General features: G+C 40.0%; 1 protein-coding gene across 2 annotated transcripts in view; it reads right to left on the bottom strand.

The window, feature by feature from the left end:
• The window catches only part of cpeb2 (cytoplasmic polyadenylation element binding protein 2), a 128,206-nt gene that overhangs the window by 32,489 nt on the left and 74,918 nt on the right, over nucleotides 1–20,799 (bottom strand). Inside the window, exons 5-8 of one of the 2 annotated variants that reach the window (XM_072555938.1) lie at nucleotides 18,910–18,933; nucleotides 11,741–11,917; nucleotides 11,555–11,644; nucleotides 541–659 (exon numbers count right to left, since the gene is read on the bottom strand). In XM_072555938.1, coding sequence (XP_072412039.1) covers nucleotides 541–659; nucleotides 11,555–11,644; nucleotides 11,741–11,917; nucleotides 18,910–18,933 — 410 coding nt within the window. The remainder of the gene's footprint in view (nucleotides 1–540; nucleotides 660–11,554; nucleotides 11,645–11,740; nucleotides 11,918–18,909; nucleotides 18,934–20,799) is intronic. The other variant, XM_072555949.1, reaches the window with a different exon arrangement.

Raw genomic sequence — 20,799 nt, 5'->3', positions numbered from 1 at the left:
AAGAACGGAGATTTCAATGATTTGCAGGAACCTACTCCATATGCTGGGGTCAGAATCAGACTGCTTGCCTAGGGTTTCAGGTGCATCTGTGGTGACCTTCACTGATCTAATATCCCACATAAATGAAGATAACTCCTAAAACAAGAAAGGAAAACAAAAAGGATGGTCATAGAACTGGAGGCTAGTGAGTGCGAATTCTAAATCTTGTGACAAATGATAACGCAGCAGTTTCGGTTCAGAAATAAAAAAATCACCTCCTGCTTTCTTTTAGAAAAAGAAAACTAAGGGTAAGAACCTTATTCAAAAAAAAATTTAATTTGTAGAGAAAATTGCTTGCCACTCAGATTTCAGAAGTGAATTTCAATATTAACCTACAAAAATATGCAGAAGCCATTTGATTCGTGCTCCAACTGCTTAACCTCGAGTACACATCTTTTTAATTAGACTCTACATATTCATGTGCTTCAAGGACTGCAGCTGGAGTGATGAATAATGGTTGTTGCCTACAAGCACTTTGAAATGCATTTTACATAAACTTACTGGCTTGTCCTTGATAGTGGGACTTGAAACACAAAGGTAGAGTTTGCCATCTTCTTCAATACAAGCATCAATTAGAGCCTGGACAGAACTCTCCTCCTGAAACAGAAGAAACGCATAACCTGCAACAACAAAAAAGAGGCGGTAAATATAGAGATCTTTTAATCACTGATAGGAATGCCCAAACAAAAATATTAATATTTGTTTGCAATTGGTCTAAAATGTTATTTTTATTTGAAGCTGATAATGTGCAACTGAGGAGAAAAGCAGATAAAAATAGCCTCGAGGCCGTCAACATACATCTGCTGGGGTCTGGTGCAGAATGGAAAAAGAGGGTGCTACCACTATCACTCAGTGATTTACAATTAAGAAAATTAGAGGGGACTTTTATTATGCATGGTTTTTTGCCAAAATCTAGGTCACCGTTCATGGACTTTAGAATATATCTTGAATTTTTAGAATGCAAGTGTAGGTTTAAAAAGGCCATAACAGAAGAGTTATAGAACAGCTGACTGGTTTACTATGGAAACATGGCTCAGGGATAGGCAGGACTGGCAGCTTAATGTTCCAGTATACAAATGCTACAAGAAAGATAGAAAGGGAGGCAAGAGAGGAGGGGGAGTGTAATTTTTGATAAGGGATAGCATTACAGCTGTACTGAGGGAGGATATTCCTGGAAATACATCCAGGGAAATTATTTGGGTGGAACTGAGAAATAAGAAAGGGATGATCACCTTATTGTAATTGTATTATAGAACCCCCAATAGTCAGAGGGAAATTGAGAAACAAACTTGTAAGGAGATTTCAGCTATCTGCAAGAATAATAGGATAGTTATGGTAGGGGATTTTAACTTTCCAAACATCGACTGGGACTGCCATAGTGTTAAAGGTTTAGATGGAGAGGAATTTCTTAAGTGCGTACAAGACAATTTTCTGATTCAGTAGGTGGATGTACCTACTAGAGAAGGTGCAAAACTTGACCTACTCTTGGGAAATAAGGCAGGGCAGATGACTGAGGTGTCAGTGGGGGAGCACTTTGGGGACAGCGACCATATTCTATTCATTTTAAAATAGTGATGGAAAAGGATAGACCAGATCTAAAAGTTGAAGTTCTAAATTGGAGAAAGGCCAATTTTGACGGTATTAGGCAAGAACTTTTGAAAGCTGATTGGGGCAGGATGTTCACAGGTAAAGGGATGGCTGGAAAATGGGAAGTCATCAGAAATGAGATAACAAGAATCCAGAGAAAGTATATTTCTGTCAGGGTGAAAGGGAAGGCTGGTAGGTATAGGGAATGCTCGATGACTAAAGAAATTGAGGGTTTGGTTAAGAAAAAGAAGGAAGCATATGTCAGGTATAGTCAGGATAGACTGAGTATAAAGAAAGTAGGAGGGCAAATCAGGAGGGGAAAACAGGGACATGAGATAGCTTTGGCAAATAGAATTAAGGAGAATCCAAAGGGTTTTTTACAAAGATATTACAGACAAAAGGGTAACTAGGGAGTGAATAGGGCCCCTCAAAGATGAGCAAGGCGGCCTTTGTGTGGAGCCACAGAAAATGGGGGGGATACTAAGTGAATATTTTGCATCAGTTTTTACTGTGGAAAAGGATATGGAAGATATAGACTGTAGGGAAATAGATGGTGACAGCTTACAAAATGTCCAGATTACAGAGGAGGAAGTGCTGGATGTCTTGAAACGGTTAAAGATGGATAAATCCCCAGGACCTGATCAGGTGCACCCAAGAGCTCTGTGGGAAGCTAGGGAAGGATTGCTGGGCTTCTTGCTGAGATATTTGTATCATTGATGGTCACAGGTGAGGTGCTGGAAGACTGGGGGTTGGCAAATGTTGTGCAACTGTTTAAGAAGGGCGGTAAAAGACAAGCCAGGGAACTACAGACCAATGAGCCTGACCTCGGGGGTGGGCAAGTTGTTGGAGGGAATCCTGAGGGACAGGATATAAATGTACTTGGAAAGCCTGGATATCCAATCCTCTACACCTCCATCTGCCATGACCAGGGCCTCCAAGGCCTCTGTTTTTTCCTCTCCCGACGTCCCCAACAGTACCCTTCCACCGACACTCATTTGTTCGGCCGAACTGGTCCTCACCCTTAATTTCTCCTTCGAATCCTCCCACTTCCTCCAGACCAAAGGTGTAGCCATGTGCACCCGTATGGGCCCCAGCTATGCCTGTCTCTTTGTTGGCTACGTAGAACAGTCGATCTTCCGTAATTACACTGGCACCACCCCCCACCTCTTCCTCCGCTACATTGATGACTGCATTGGCACCACCTCGTGCTCCCGTGAGGAGATTGAGCAATTCATCAACTTCAACACATTCCACCCTGACCTTAAATTTACCTGGACCATCTCGGACACCTCCCTCCCCTTCCTGGACCCCTCCATCTCTATTAATGACGACCGACTTTACTGACATTTTTTACAAACCCACCAACTCCCACAGCTACCTGGATTACACCTCTTCCCACCCTATCTCTTGCAAAAATGCCACCCCGTATTCCCAATTCCTCCGTCTCCGCCGTATCTTCTCCCAGGAGGACCAGTTCCACCACAGAACACACCAGATGGCTTCCTTCTTTAGAGACCGCAATTTCCCTTCCCACTTGGTTAAAGATGCCCTCCAACACATCTCGTCTACATCCTGCACATCTGCCCTCAGACCCCACCCCTCCAACTGTAACAAGGACAGAATGCCCCTGATGCTCACCTTCCACCCCAACTTTCGCATAAACCAAATCATCCGCCGACATTTCCGCCACCTCCAAAAAGACCCCACCACCAGGGATATATTTCCCTCCCCACCTTCTGCGAAGACCATTCCCTCCGTGACTACCTGGTCAGGTCCACACCCCCCGACCCCACCATCCCATCCTGGCACCTTCCCCTGCCACTGCAGGAACTGCAAAACCTGCGCCCACACCTCGTCCCTCACCTCTATCCAAGGCCCGAAAGAAGCCTTCCACATCCAAAGTTTTACCTGCACATCCACTAATATCATTTATGGTATCCGTTGCTCCCGATGCGGTCTCCTCTACATTGGGGAGACTGGACGCCTCCTAGCAGAGTGCTTTAGGGAACATCTCCGGGACACCCGCACTAATCAACTCCACCACCCTGTGGCCCAACATTTCAACTCTCCCTCCCACTCTGCCAAGGACATGGAGGTCCTGGGCCTCCTTCATCGCCGCTCCCTCACCACCAGACGCCTGGAGGAAGAACGCCTCATCTTCCACCTCGGAACACTTCAACCCCAGGGCATCAATGTGGACTTCAACAGTTTCCTCATTTCCCCTTCCCCCACTCACCCGTCTCAAACGTCCAGCTCAGCACTGTCCCCATGACTTGTCCTACCTGCCTATCTTCTTTTCCACATATCCACTCCACCGTCCCCCACCCCTGAATTATCACCTTCATCCCCTCCCCCACTCACCTATTGTACTCTATGCTACTTTCTCCCCACCCCCACCCTCCTCTAGCTTATCTCTCCACGCTTCAGGCTCTCTGCCTTTATTCCTGATGAAGGGCTTTTGCCCGAAACGTCAATTTTACTGTTCCTTGGATGCTGCCTGAACTGCTGTGCTCTTCCAGCACCACTAATCCAGAATCTGGTTTCCAGCATCTGCAGTCATTGTTTTTATTATGTACTTGGAAAGGCAAGGACTGATTCGGGATAGTCAACATGGCTTTGTGCGTGGGAAATCATGTCTCAAACTTGATTGAGTTTTTTTTTGAAGTAGTAACAAAGAAGATTGAGGAGGGCAGCGCAGTAGACGTGATCGATATGGACTTCAGTAAGGCATTCAACAAGGTTCCCATGGGGAACTGATTAGCAAGGTTAGATCACCTGGAATACAGGGAGAACTACCCATTTGGATACACAACTGGCTCTAAGGTAGAAGACAGAGGGTGGTGGTGGAGGGTTGTTTTTCAGACTGGAGGCCTGTGACCAGTGGAGTGCCACAAGGATCGGTGCTGGGCCCTCTACTTTTTTGTCATTTACATAAATGATTTGGATGAGAGTATAAGTAGTACAGTTAGTAAATTTGCAGATGACACCAAAATTGGAGGTGTAGTGGACAGTGAAGAGGGCTACCTCAGATTACAACAGGTCTGGACCAGATGGGCCAATGGGCTGAGAAGTGGCAGATGGAGTTTAATTCAGATAAATGCGAGGTGCTGCATTTTAGGAAAGCAAATCTTAGCAGGACTTACACACTTAATGCTGAAAGTGTGTTGCTGGAAAAGCGCAGGTCAGGCAGCATCTAAGGAGCAGGAGATGCGACGTTTCAGGCCTGAAGGAGGGCTCAGGCCTGAAACGTCAATTCCCCTGCTCCTTGGATTCTGCCTGACCTGCTGAGCTTTTCCAGCAACACATTTTCAGCTCTGATCTCCAGCATCTTCAGTCCTCATTTTCTCCTTATACACTTAATGGTAAGGTCCTAGGGAGTGTTGCTGAACAAAGAGACCTTGGAGTGCAGGTTCATAGCTCCTTGAAAGTGGAGTCGCAGGTAGATAGGATAGTAAAGGTGGCGTTTGGTATGCTTTCATTTATTGGTCAGAGTATTGAGTACAGGAGTTGGGAGGTCATGTTGCTGCTGTACAGGACATTGGTTAGGCCACTGTTGGAATATTGCATGCAATTCGGTCTCCTTATCAGAAGGATGTTGTAAAACTTGAAAGGGTTCAGAAAAGATTTATAAGGATGGTGCCAGGGTTGGATGATCTGAGCTACAGGGAGAGGCTGTACAGGCTGGGGCTGTTTTCCCTGGAGCGGAGGCTGAGGGGTGATCTTATAGAGGTTTACAAAATTATGAGGGGCATGGATAGGATAAATAGACAAAGTCTTTTCCCTGGGGTTGGGGAGTCCAGAACTAGAGGGCATAGGTTTAGGGTGAGAGGGGGGAAGATACAAAACAAAAAAAGAGACCTGGGGGCAACTATTTCACGCAGAGGGTGGTATGTGTATGGAATGAGTTTCCAGAGGCGGTGGCGGAGGCTGGTACAATTGCAACATTTAAGAGGCATTTGGATGGGTATATGAATAGAAAGGGCTTGGAGGGATATGGGCCGGATGCTGGCAGGTGGGTCTAGATTGGGTTGGGATATCTGGTCGGCATGGACGGGTTGGACCAAAGGGTCTGTTTCCATGCTGTACATCTCTATGTCTCTATGACTTAGTCACAGGACTGGAAATGTGGCAGCCACATGGCTAGCAAAGTCCAGTTTAAAAAGATGCTTGTCCTTCAGAATATAGAGAGCTGTCAGATTAAAAAACAAATTGTAATAGATGAAAATTAATTTAAAAAAGGCCAGTTTGAGGATAGTTCACAACAAGCTATGCGGTCATTGAGATAGATGGAGATTAGGAAGGCTTCAACTGCTCCTATGACCAGCCCTTCATCCTCAGGATTATTCTTGTAAATCTACTTTGGACTCCCTCCAATTCCAGCACATCTTTCCTCAAATATGGGGCCCAAAACTGCTCACAATATTCCAAATGTGATTTCACCAGAGCATTATACAGCCTCAACAGTACAGCTCTTCTCTTGTATTCTCGCTCTCTTGAAATGAACTTTAGCAAAGCATTGACAAGATTCCGCATGGCAGACTGGTTAGTAAGGTTAGTAAAATTGGCTTGAAGCTAGGAGATAGAGGGTGGTGGTAGAGGGTTGCTTTTCGGACTGCAGACCCGTGGTGTCTCACAAGAATCGGTACTGAATCCACTGCACTATTTATAGAAATGATATGCATGTGAATTTAGAAAGTATGGTTAGCAAGTTTTCACTGACAGCAGAATAGGTGGGGTAGTAGACTTTGAAGGAGGTTACCTCAGAGTACAGGCAATCTGACAGCTCTCTACCTTCTAAAGGTCAAGCATCTCTCTAAACTGGACTTTGCCAATAGTATAGTGCCACATTTCCAGTCCTTGATCAGATGGGTCATTGGGCTGAGGAGTGGCACATGGGAGTTTAATTCAGATAAATGTGGAGGTATTGCATTTTGGTAAGGCAAATCAGGACAGGACTTACACAGTTAATGGCAGGGCCCTGGGGAAGAGTTGGCAAACAAAGAGACCTGGGGGTGCAGATACATAGTTCCTCGAAAACAGAGTCACAGGTAGACAACATTTGGTACACTTGCCTTCATTGGTCAGAACATTGAGCATAGGAGTTGGGATGGCATGTACAGGACATTGGAGAGGCCACTTTTAGAATACTGTGTACAATTCTGGTTGTCCTTCGATAGGAAGGATATCGATAAATTTAAGTGTGCAGAAAAGATTTACAAGCGTGTTGTCAGTACTGGTGGGTTTGAGTTATAGGGAGAGGTTGAATAGGGCTCACCCCCCCCCTCTGGAGTGGCAACTGAGGAGAAACAAGGAGAATGTTTTTGGAGGGTTGAGACACTTTCAAGCATTCTGCTTCAGTAGACAGTGGAGGTGGGATCATTGATTTTATTGCCTAACAGAAATCTAACTCGGTCTTAAAAATATTCAAAGGACACCAAGAGTAAATAGAAACGTGGAATTTGAAACATGTCAGTTTAATGTGTGGTGCAGCAGGCTTATAAACCTAATGGGAGAAAGTGAGGACTGCGTATGCTGGAGATCAGAGCTTAAAAATGTGATGCTGGAAAAGCGCAGCAGGTCAGGCAGCATCCAAGGAACAGGAGAAATGATGTTTCGGGCATAAGCCCTTCTTCAGGAATGCCTGAATTCCTGAAGGGCTTATGCCCGAAACGCCGATTCTCCTGTTCCTTGGATGCTGCCTGACCTGCTGCGCTTTTCCAACAACACATTTTTAAGCTTATAAACCTAATGGCAACATCAGTGCTTAATCTGTAGTTTTACACAAGTTGATGAAAATTTTATATTTTGTATAACTTAAATAATTTTACTAAACTATGATGTATGGTTGCTACTTAGGATGCAGTTGTTCCTTCCAAATTTTAGTTCATATTTTCATCAAAAAGAGGTGGTTTTCAAAACGTTACCCCCATTCCTCCACTTTGGTACCATGCATCACTGGGGAAGTAGGAAATCAAATGCAACTTTGCTGCGTTGCTGAACTCATCCCATGGACTGTTTTGAGGAGACAAAATCTTCCAATACATTTCAGGTTCTGCAATTTGCAGTCACCATTGCAGAATGAACTTATACAAGCTGGCATATTAAATAAAACAACAAACAGGACAGGAGTAGGCCATTCAGCTCCATGAGCATGCTCTACCAAACAACAGAATCACTTTCCTCCATTTACTATATAATCCTCAACTCTCCTATCAAGCACCTCTCTCAGAAATATACAAGGACTCTGCCCAGCAGCTACCACAGGCAAGGAGTCCCAAAGCATCTCAACCCTCAGAAGAAATTCCTCCTCATCTCAGTCTTAAATTCATACTCCTTTACATGAGACTCTGTCCTCTGGTCTTAGACTCTCCCGAGGGGAAAACATCCTCTCAGCATTTACCTTGTCAAGAATCTGAGATCACGTATGCTTCTAAACTGCACCACGTGGCTCAAAGTTTTAGCATTTTGACCCAGTGACAATGAGAGAATGGTGATATATTCCCAATTAAAGATGAGACACAAAGGTAGTGATGTTTCAGTGCACCTTTTACTCTTGCACCTTCAAATAGTGGAAATGTTTATTTTGAGAGGGGTTTTCAAGAAAGCCTTAAATTGCTGAGGTACACTTTGTAGATTGAAATATGTACCTAGGTTTATGCAGATTTGAGAGAGGTGCACCGTTACTATGATGAACAGGGTGTAGATTAAGTGAGTGATAGTGTTGTAGCCACACTCACCCAGCGCATGTGTAGAACATCACCCAATTTGTCTTAGAAGTAGCAAAAAGGCTATGAGAATTAAGAAGCGAGTCCCTTGCGACAAATTACAGCCTCCAAACTACCAGTGGTTACAATATTTGTACGCCAAGGAACTTACATTAAAGCTTCACAAAAACACTGATTTAGCATCAATTCACTTTCATTTATTGCATAAAGAAGTTTCTTTACATGTCATTATTGCTCTTCCTGCCAATCATGAAGCTATTCAGAGTTCACAATTTTTTTAGACATTGGAAACAATTTCTCCCCATTCTTCATCTCCCCTCAAAATTTTGAGTACTGAATAAATTCCTCAAACTTTCTTTACCAAAAGGAGAACAGTCTAAACTTCTCTAGTCTTTCAGTCATTTCTTAATTCTTAGAACTACCCTTACAAATTTTCTGTGCCTTCGGCAATAGTTTCATATCCTGAAGTATGGTGCTTGGAAATGGATACAATATTCTATGAAACCCATTGGTTTGGTCTCAACCAAAGGTTAACAGTTTCTTTGATTTTGTGCTCTATCCTTATCAATAAAGCGCAGAATGCCACATGTTTTATTAACCACTCTCAGCATGTCCACTCTCCTTAAATAATTTATGCACATACATGGCCATGTACTTTGCTCCTGCACTCCCTGATGAATTGTACTTTTATATTGGCTCTTGCATTCTTTTGATCAAAAGTAATCAATCATTTCACAATTCTTTGCATTCAATTTCATCTAACATTCCTCTAACCTCTGTCCTTTTCAGTTTCTACACAATGCTCACGTTTTATAAATGATCCCAAGTTTTACACCATCCCTAAATTCTGAAATTGTGCCCTATATACCAAGGTTTAGGCTATTAATATAAAGTGATATTCCAAATACTGATCCTTGGGCATGATAAACCTTCCTCCAGTGTGCAAGACAACTGTCAACCATAACATTGATTTGAAACTGTCTGAATGAAAAAAGTTGCTACTGTCCAGTTATTCCACCAGCTCTAACATTGATAAAGTGCCACACAGTTTCGAGCAAACAGCTTTTGGAAGTCCATGTATAGCGCTGCCCCTTATTAAGCCTCTCTCACTTCATCAAAACATCATGTTTATTAGACACAATTTGTTCATATTATTCCAAGCTTGCTTTCCTTAATTATCACACATTTGCAGACATGACTTAAAATTTGGCCTAAAGCATCATTCCTAAAAGCTTTATCACCAGGGTTAAACTGACTGATATGTAGGGACCTAGCTTACTTTTGCATCCTTTTTGAAGGAGGCTGTATCAATTGCAATTCTCCAGACCTTTGATACACCTGAGTCTAAGGATGATTGGAAAATTATGGATAATGCCACTGCAATTTCTACTCACTTTCTACTTTCTTGTGCCTTTTCAACTCAAGTATAGGCTGCCTGCCCTACTTACCAATTTTAAATCAAGTATCTGAACTACATGCTCTTTCATAATGACTCAGCAACATTACGTTCATTGGTAAAACATTCATTTCATTCTCACCCATGCCCTCTATCTTCTTTTTGGTCTCTGACCCCATTCCTCATCTCATTACACTTTTATGACTACCAAAGACTTTTAATTACCTTTTTATGTTAGTGACCAATCTTCAAATCATATTCTTTTCTTTTTATAAGACCACCACCGCCCGCCCCCCACCCCGGGCCATCTAACCAGACTTAATTTTGTGTTATCTACCCTAAGTACACTTCTCTGCTTCTTATCCCCATGTCTTCCATCATCGAGGGAGCTCTGAATTTGTTTGCCCTTCCTCCCTCCTTAATAGAAACCTAACTTGAAACTTTTTTTTAAGCTGAACAATGAACTGCCTTTAACATCTCGTCTGTTAACCTTCAATTCCAATTTATGACAGACTCATTCTTATTCAAAGTTTTTCTTCCTGCCTCAGTTAATTATTTTTACTCTGGAATGTTCTTCATCCTTCACTTGATCCAACCAATTTTTTGTGACGCAATGATTACTGTACCCTAAGTGAAGCCCAGACACTTATTCCACTTGGCCCACCTCACTCCCAACAATTGAGTCCTGGAATTGCTCCTTTCTCATAGTACTGGAAACAAACTGCTGGAGAACATTCTCCTGAATTTATCTTTAGGAATGTTTGCTCACCTGGCCTTTACATAAGTACTTTCTAGCCTATAATTGAGTGTGTACTGCTGGAAAAGCACAGCAGGTTAGATAGCATTCTTTCCTTTCCTCCTCAAAATTTCTTTCTTTGCATCTTTCCCATTAGCGTAAAGCCAATAGACAACACTAGGAAACGTAACTGTATTTTTACTTTTGTCTCTGGTCTAGAGAAAGAACCTTTGCTCTGAACAACTCTAACCAAAACTCACTATTTGAAAATACCTGGTCATGCACTTAAAACCCTGCAAGGTTACAGACCTTTAGATGGTATTTAGCAGTTGGCACATACACAACGTACCAAATTACTACCTCCTGTGCCATAGATCTTCTAGTCTCCTAAATTTTAACAGATCGCTGCAGTGATCACCTAGGGCCAAAGTTCGTGACTTTCAACAACAGCCTGTGTGTTAGGGATGACTCCAGCCAGTAGCTAAGAACTGAATTTTTTTAAAAAATAGTCGCTATATTCCTACAAACGAGCAATCAGGGAGGTCAAGAAAAGGAATCCTTCATGGTAACCTCAGCCAGTGCAGGAATGGAATCATTTCATTGGCATTACTTTGCATTACAAACCAGCTGTCCAACCAACTTTAATTAAAACAATTAAATGACACAATCACACACCATTTATGAATACAGACCAAGATTAGGCCATTTAGTCCCTTGGGCCTGAGCAACTTGCGATTTGAATTCCGTAATAATTTTCATTTGAAGCAAAGCATAAAGTTTGTAGATTAAAAAAAGCAGTACAATAGTATTAAACCTCATCCAGTTCTGAATATGAATCGCTCCACTTCTCTTCCAAAACAAACTTATGGATTACTTGTTTTAAAAAGTGCTGGTAGCTAATTTTGACTGTATATCAAGTAAGAAAGCAGAAACAATATGCCAATTTTCAGAACTGAGTTAGCACCTATATACTAATAGTTTACTGATTTTATTTCATGGATAAAATTTCAAATGGTCTCTAGTTGGTTACAAAATATCTGAAACAGAGTCACATTAAATAAACTGCCTTACCTTTTGGTGGAAAATAAGATTTGCTTTCAGCCTTATGAGGCCAATCAACCACCAAAGGTCCAAAACGACGAAAACTGGCAGTAATTTCATCTGTAAAAGAAGAAATTTTATAATGCATACAAACTCAATAAATAAATAGTTAGAATGAAAATAAAACTCCTGATCTATAATCACAGTTGGCAGTACCTTCATCGATATCTGGGGGAAGGCCACCAACAAATACTTTACGTGAGTATCGTTCAATTCGTTCCCCATTCTGGTGAGAAGAGCAGCAATTAACAGAATTCAGAACCCCAGGGACTCCCTGATCACCATGTCCATCATCAAGAAAACCATCTTCTATGGGGAACAATGAGGAACGGCCTGCAAAAAATGATTAATTGAAATTTCAGAAAGTCAGCTGTATCACAAAGGACCAAGGTCTTGAAATTATTCAACTAGCTAATGCATTTAAATGAAGCTTCTTTTAATGCAAAATAAAGTCAAACTTAAAGCTTAATGAGCAGTATTACAGGTGTATAAAAAGCTGAAACGTCAAATACTAGGGGGCATGCATTTAAAGTTAGGAGGGGGAAGTTCAAAGGAGATGGGAGGAGCAAGTGTGTTTTTTTTAAATACAGAGTGATAGGAGCTTGGAACGCAGTGCCAGGGGTGGTGGTGGAGGCAGATACAATAGAGGCATTTAAGAGAGACTTTTAGAAAAGCACATGAATATGCAAGGATTTGAGGGATATGGACCAAGGGCAGGCAGAAGGGATTAGTTTCATTTGCTCAGCATAACATCATGGTCCAAAGAGCCTACGCCTGTGCTTTACAGTTCTATGTTCTAAAACTGTTACTAACTTCAACAAAGCAGGATTTTAATTTCAAACCCCGCAATTAAAAATTCTCAGAGATGTAAAATAGCTTGCACCATTGTACATGACAGAATAACTGGATGGCATTCGCTGATAAGCCAGAAAATAAGATGCTCGTGGCGGTTTTGCTATTGAGTATTTGAACACAAAATGATCCAACATTCTGTTTGAATGAAACACAGGTCCATTCAATTTAAATTTTCAACATTACATATCTACATTGTGAACTATTTCATAAACTAGTCATTAATCAACAATGCCTTAAAAGCCACAGAATCTGCAATGTATTGTATGCACAATGTTGCATCAAATTTATTTTTGACCAATGAATATTGCATTTTTTATTTAAACAGGATGTAACTCAATTGCAATAGGAGCATTTAATATGTAAACTTAAAGTTCAAAGTAGCCTGGAAACTCTACACAGTCACTGTTGGACATCAAACTCAATTACAGACAAATAGTTTATTATTGTCAAATGGGTGCCAGTCTAATTCATTTGCCTTTCAGATCACAGCCAAGAGTTCACATTTTACAGACACATAGAATGAGTAGTAATACAATAAGTAGCATAGCGCCATGGGTATTGAAAATAAAAAAAATTGCTGGAGAAACTCAACAGGTCTGGCAGCATCTGTGGAGAAAAATATAGTTGAAGAAAAGTCTACTTATTCTCCAGATACTGCTGGATCTGCTGAGTTTGTTTAGCAATTTATTTTTGTTCACAGTTCTTTGTTGTATGTTATACCATTGGTGTCTAGTTGCCTGAGAGCAAGAAATGCACATAAAAGATGGCCTCATGCGATGTTGATTCAAGCCAAGACACTGTAAAACCTGGAATCAAATTGTTGCTTTTCTAAGTCTCAAGTTATTCATTAGGCTAGTTCCAGCAGTTAAAATTACAAAGTTATAATTCAGAGGTAAATCACTTATTTTTCTGGAATGCAATTTGTATTAGTCTTAAGACTCATCAGTAAGAAAATGCACATTAGAGTTGAAATAAGCTTATTTCACAACAATAAAAACTTGAAGACAAAACAGTATATATTTTCGACAAAAGGAGACTAAATCACTAAAAAACGGATGTGACAGAAAAGGGGGACAAATGCACAAGTCTTGTAATCATCACCGTTTAGCTGTACATCTCCATCCTATATCAAAAACTGACTTAAAACAAAATACAAACAAACATTCACAGAATGGAGGCAATACTAAGTATGCCAGGATTTATTCCCCATTCCTAATTTTCAGAATACAGTTAATAGATAACTACATTGTTGTGGGTATGGAGTCATATATAGGTCAGATGAAGCAGGAATGGAATATTCCCTTCATTAAAAAGGATATTAACAAACCAGTTGGATTTTTACGATAATCGACAGTGTTATTGCAATATATTTTTATTGTGTCGAGGTGAGGTTTGAACTAAATGTCCACAGAACACCACTGTAGGGTCTGGATTCTTTGACTATAACATTACAATTTTATCACTTTACAATTTTACCACTATCTCCTCTCCACTGTTTACTCTATAGGATGCACATCTATTCCTACCAGAGGACAACAGATAATTCAACAGACTGCAAGGAGGAAACTGTAAACGGAGTATATTGTGTTCAAAGGTTGAACGTGAGTTATTGTAATATTCAAACAGAATTCTTTCTCAAAAGCGCTAACACTTTGCTGTGCTTTATTTCAGAATCTCAATAAAACAAATCAAAGCCAGTGAAAGTAGTCCTCAAATCTCCAGCTAGCAATATTAGCTGATGCTGGCATTTCATTTGAAGAATTTCTATTAATTAGATCAGTTTTAATTCAGCAGAAAAAAAATTAAAGAAACCAGGAAAAGACAGAAGCATGGACTCAAATTTCAAGTACAAATGTAGAATGTATTAATTTCAGTTTAAGCTGATTACATGCTCAGGGTGAGATATAAACACCGCTGCACAAAAGCAACTGAAGCATCTACAAGCTATTTTACAACTGATATCAATGCATTTTGTTTTAGTCTGAAAAAGGTTTTCTTTGAAATCAAAATACTATAGATGCTGGAACTCTAAAATAAAAAATGTTGAAAATACTCAGGTCATGAACTTTTTTCACTCGACATAAAACCTGCAGCCTATGTCTATGATGTTTACACAGAACTGGTAGAAGATAACACATTTAAAACAAGCCACTGTTGACATCTCCTCGAAACCAAGGATGACATCTACCAGTCTTCATAGTCCCTAATGATGACTCAACAGTCCAATTATGAATCAGTGGGCCAGTTAGCCTGAGAGAAGGCAGCTCAACAGCTAAGGTTTAGTTCGCTCTCTCTCTCTCCAGTCATTGCTTCTCTACAGTAGTTTAAACAATTAGTTCCTGATTGTATCGGGGCTTGTTGGAAGAGGTGTGGCAATGTGATATTGGTTTTAGAAATCCTGCCACTATAACCACCTGATCTGGGATATTTGGTGGGATATTTGATGGCAAGGAAAAAGTTCCAAGTTACAGCAAGATACGGACAGGTTAGTCAGATAGACTTTATTCCTGAAAAGTGTCAGGTGATGCAGTCTGGAAGTAACAAAACAAGAGAGAGAGAGTACTCAATAAATGGCAGGACACAAGGAAATTCAAAGGAACAGAATGATAGTCTCCACAGATCCCTCAGGCAGCAGGGTGGGTCAACAGGTTGATTAAGGAGGCATATAGGACACTTGCCTTTATCAGTTGTGGCATAGATAATAAGAGCAGGGAAGTTATGTTGGCATTGTACAGAACTTTGGTTCGGCACTGTGTATAGATCGGGTCACTATTACAGTCAGGACGCAATTTTACGAGAAGGGACGCTCAGGAGATTCATTAGGATGTTATTTGGGAAGAAGTATTTCAGCTACGAAGACAGGCTGGATAAGCTCAGGTTGTTATACGGAGAGCAGAGAAGGCCAAAGGGGGGACCTGATAGAGGCGTACCCAACTCTGAGGAGCAGGAGCAGGGTGGAGAGGAGGCAGCTGTCCCCCTTAGTTGGAGGTCAATTAGAAGGGGTATAACATTAAAAGATGAAGGACAGGTGGTTTAGAGGGGTTTTGAAGATTTTTTTTACCCAGATGACGACGACAATCTGGAACATCGTGTCTGGGGAGGGTAGTAGAGAGCCCTCTCAACTTTTAAAACTTAGATCAACATATGAAATATAATATTCAAAGCTAGGGGGCTAAGTGTCGGAAAGTTGCACTTAGTGCAGATTTGATGGGCTGAAATGCCACTTCTCTGCTGCATGACTAAGCATAGAGACAACGAAAGGGGAAAGGGGATTAAAGATTAAAATGGGAACTCTGATGGGTGGAAGACATTTAAAAAATAAAGAGAATGACAGTGCATGGACCAAGAAAGGAAGCAAAAGATGGGCATAAAGGCAGTGTTAATGGGCAGATATGAACAATTATCCATGGCTGTCTGAAAGACAGTAGCAGCAAACATTTCAAAATTTTGAACTTTGATAAATCTTTATTATGATTAACATTTTCAACTGAAATATTAACAATGCCTCTCTACATAAATGTTGCCCAAACTGTTGAGGATTTTCAGCATACATTTTAGATTCATTTAACTTGTGCTGCCAAGTGAATATCATTCAGGAGTGTTCAGACTGCCTTATACAGAATTCTGCTGCAGAATCATTCATGGTTTTGGTAAATTTAAGGAGGACACAACTACACTTAACTCCACAAAATTAAACTCTACCCTGGTTTTACAAACATAGGTGGAAACAAAATATGCATTTAGGCTGTGAATATTCCAAACATTACGTAACAGAGCAATGACAGTGCAAAAACCAACCTGAGACAAAATTATCCACACAGGCTGCATTACACTAACAAATTCCACTTAGGCACTACTTCAGTGAAACTGGGTGACTCAAACTGCTACGCTGTAGGCAGCAAGAAATTACTGGACATGTGCATCAAATGAACCTCTTCAAGGGTAAAAACAACTGAAGGAATATATTTTCCAACTGACAATTTCAATTGTATTACATCTTTCTTAGTGTTACCTAAACCAGATATTATTGTTCAGGTAGTCAGAGAACCAAAGCCACATTGGAGTCATAGTAGTTGCACCACTGCTTTCCAGAATAATGGTCCCAATTTTGGAGTCATTCTATCCCTTCAGAATTGATACAAAGCAAAAGTCACTTTATAGTTATTCTAGGATTGCAGTGGAAAACTCCCAAGACAGTATTCTTAATCTTATTTTATTTATTTGGATTTTAGAATGATATAGTGAAACAGTATTATTGAAGTAGTTCAAGTTCATCTTGGGGGAAAGAGGGTGGTCCACTAAAAATTCAGAAGATCACTGGGTGGCGGATGCTGTGGCGAGTAACATATTTTCCAACCCCACCAAGCCATTTGATGGCTTACCATCCACAAAACAGGTCAGGAGTGCATTGGAATATTCACCCACTTTCCTGGATGAGTGCAGCTCCACTGACATTGAAAAAGCTTGAATGCCATCCCACAGTAAGCAACCTACTTGATCAGGATTTTTCACTGTTTAAATGTTCACTCCCCTTAACAAGTGACACAATAGATGAAATGTACCATGAACAAGGTGCACTTCAGCAACTCAATATCTTCCTTCAACAGCACCATCCAAACCTGTAACGTGTCATCTAGGAGGACAAGGATAGCAGATACATGACAACACCATAATTTGCAAATTGCTCTCCAAGTCACAGATCACTTGGAACTATATAACTGAATTCATTGTTACTAGGTCAAAATCATGGAATTCTCTCCCAAAAAGCACTGTGCATCCATACTGCAAAGTACAGCAGTTCATGGCAGCAACTCAACACTACCTCAAGGGTAATTAAGGATATGAAACAAATGCTTACAATCCAATGAAATTAAAATAATTCTGGATTTGCCATTAGGCAAGTAAACCTGCAGAGAAAACCTGCATGAATTACTAGACTACAGGGTAAAGAAGAACCAGCTAGATTACTCCCATTTTCTTTTCCTCCTCCTTTCAAATAGTGTAAAACCACATTCTGACCTTGCTATAGTCCTGAAGTCATATGCTCATGTTCCTTCTCTCTTCAGAAATACTGCTGGACTTGAGTACTGCCAGCACCTTCTGTTTTTACTTTATATTGTAAAGGAGAATGCTGCACACAAAATTAAGATTTTGAGCCAGGATAATACTGAATTCATCACATGACTTTTGTATCCTGCCAACAGTTAGCTTTATTAAACTCAATCGGTAAGAATGAAAACAATCACCTGCACGACTGACATTATTTGTCAATCAATCAGGTGGATAAATTTTCCATAGCTGTAAAATATCCCTATTAATGTTGAATATTAGAAATATTAGAAATTATGTCCACACTGGGCAAAAGCACTGCCTAGTATGGTATGGAATCCCAAAAACATTTCCAGGTTCAATTCCTGGCCTATGCAGTTAGCTGACACCAACATGCACATTAGTTGGGCTACAGAATACCTATCATTGTATTTTACCTCTTGACTTGAGGGTACATCTTTCTAAAAATAAAAAAAAAGCCATGGTTCTAGTGGCCCTTGCAGAAAGCAGGAATGGATATCGGGAGAGAATGAGATGGAGTCAGTTGTGATACCATCCATATATTGACTGTATTCAAATTATTCCCTCTGTGAAATGGCCAAATCAGCAAGACATTTATAGTTGTCAGTATCTGTGACACAACATTCCTCCAAGCAAGAGTTACTTCAGAAAGTATGGAGGCAAAAGGAAACTAATTTTAACTCACCATTTGATAATATTAATACTTATATTCAATGGAAAGGAAATACTACAATTATAATTGGGGCAATGAACAGATTTGCCGAGGAATTTCCAAAAATCCAGTTCACTGGTTACCAATTCGTTGTTACTAGACTATTCAAACAATCAGCAAGTTGTCATTTCAAATTCTGAGTTCTGCAGTTTTCAGCTAGACAACCAGTTTAATTTGTATGACATTAAATCTTGGAAATGAAAGAAATGGGGCAGATTGCTCCTGCTCTGAATAACTCTTCATGCTTGCCAACAGAATACTGCAACACTGGCCACGCAATGTCTGCGCCTTAACCTGAAGCAGAAGCGGATGCCAAATCAGGCCCTCTGAGCAAATATTTTAAAAAGCCACCATATGGAAAGAACACCCCAGGTAGGAAAACTCAACTTGAGCATGAAGTATTCTTATAGACAACTGAATAGATTGTAATACTGTTTTGTACTATACCAGGGTAATCATGCAAATTTAGAGCCCCAACTCTTTCTTGAAGGGCTTCATAAAAACATAATCCACAAGTACAACTACTTTTCTGAAGCATCAATTGCAGCTTTATGATCATGCAGATATTTTCTGTACATGCAGACCTAATGAGAAATCAGTATTCAATTAATCAACACAAGTAACTAGTGATTGGTTATTGAGTCACATTGATTCATTTACAAACCAGCACTAAAAACCAAATGTTTACCTCGTCTTCGCCCATAACTTCTTGCTGCATGCAAACAAAGAAGGATAAATAGGATTCATCAGTGTGCACTTAAATTTCACAAATTCTATGGTAAGCAAACTAAAATTGAATCTTTATAAACAGAAAAAGTGTGATTGGTTTTATGAATCCACTCTCACCTCTAAGGACAACTGAATTTTATTCAGCTGTAATTCTACAAGACTGAGTTTTAATAAGTCATCAACGAAAATAGCAAAAGTGAGATTAAGTTATCAATAATTGCTTATGTTAACTAAACCTTTAGATCAAACCCTGTATTAATTACAGAATTCTTCTAAATAGTTTTAGTATCCACCACTGCAGAACAAGTAACAAACATAAATGTGAGTGATTAGTAACTAATTGGCAAAGTATATTTCAGAATTACTATTTTCCTTGACGATATGGTATTTTGGGAGCACAAATTTATCTGGTGAATGAAGGGGTTTCTACGCAGCCAGAATCTGTATAGATTTCACTAGACATCAAAAAGAGCATCCTTGAACAGAAAAGGTGGTTACTACTCCATACATAAAACACTTTTGAAAGGAGGAAAACAAGAAAATCTTGTATAACCAGAAAGACGACAGTTATGGCCGAGCCCTTGCCCACTAAAATTTAGAAGTTTAGTTGTACTATCATAGCAAGCTTAATCATTTTCTTCTCTTATTTGTATTCTTAAAACTAGTGATGTTGTTCAATTTTTTCCACCCCAGATTAACTAATAAATGTTATTGAACATGGTTAGACTGAACAGTTGCTAACAACCAAATGCTTTTCAACAATGAAAATAGTGGAGGTCACTGTGTTAGCAGAGTTTCAGAAGGCAATACTAAAATGCTTTGCCATAGTTAGTGTCAATGAATTTAGAATGACAATAAATGTGAAAAACTAGGGAGCATGAATATATACTACTGAGAAGTCTTGCTAGACAACTAGTCATACTTCAAGCAATATTGTTCATGTACAGCTATAATACTGAAATATACCTGGCATTGTGGAAAATTGTCCATTATGTCCTACCCACAAAATAAAAAAGGCGCAAGCATAATCCAATCACCATTAGCCTATTCCCAAATCATTAGCAAGTGATGGAAGTCTGTTGGTGGTCATGTAGTATTTACTAACCAATAACTTCTTAAATGCTGCTCAAATGGACACTTTTTGACCAAAACAGTCACATCCCTAAAGTGTAAAGCCTTTGATCAAAGAAATAAATTCATGAACCAAAGGAAGATAGACCGCCATTGACAGTTCAAAAAACAAGGAGCACCAATAAAACTGAAGGCAATGTAGGTCAGACAAAAAACCTACCCACTGGCTGGTGCCTTATCTAGAAGAAAAACGGCCTATAGAGACTAACCATTTCAATTCCAGGACATCAGAGTAACACATGCACACAATGTAGTGTTCAGGATCTACCATCTTCAACCAGTTTAAAGATCTTCCTTCCATTATAGGGTCAAACATAGGATGCTTGCTGATGATTGCATGGTATTATGCTTTATTCACAACCCCTCAGGTAATGAAAGCCCAGTTACACAGAAGATACTGCAAATGCTACACCAGATTAAAATTTCAACAATCTGGTCTAAACAATACACATTTCCTAAACAGAAAACTCATAACATTTCAGATTTCGTAATTAGTGTGGCACTGACGTCCTCTTGCCTGACATGAAATGCATCCTGGCCAGGTTACAGTGCTATGCCATCAAACAGGTGAAGCAATCGACTCGAGAGTTCTCAGACAACAAACTGCTGCTCAAGCTTTACTTTTAAATCGTTTCACAAAGTGAAAAAAAAATGATGATTGTGGCACACATGGAATTACGATAGAATACCAAATTAAGATTATTGCAAAAATCTATGG

The sequence above is a fragment of the Chiloscyllium punctatum genome, chromosome 1, assembly GCF_047496795.1.
Source record: "Chiloscyllium punctatum isolate Juve2018m chromosome 1, sChiPun1.3, whole genome shotgun sequence".
Classification (NCBI taxonomy): Eukaryota; Metazoa; Chordata; class Chondrichthyes; order Orectolobiformes; family Hemiscylliidae; genus Chiloscyllium; species Chiloscyllium punctatum.
Note: the sequence above shows the minus strand (reverse complement) of the source record. Positions and strands in the feature narration are given on the sequence as shown.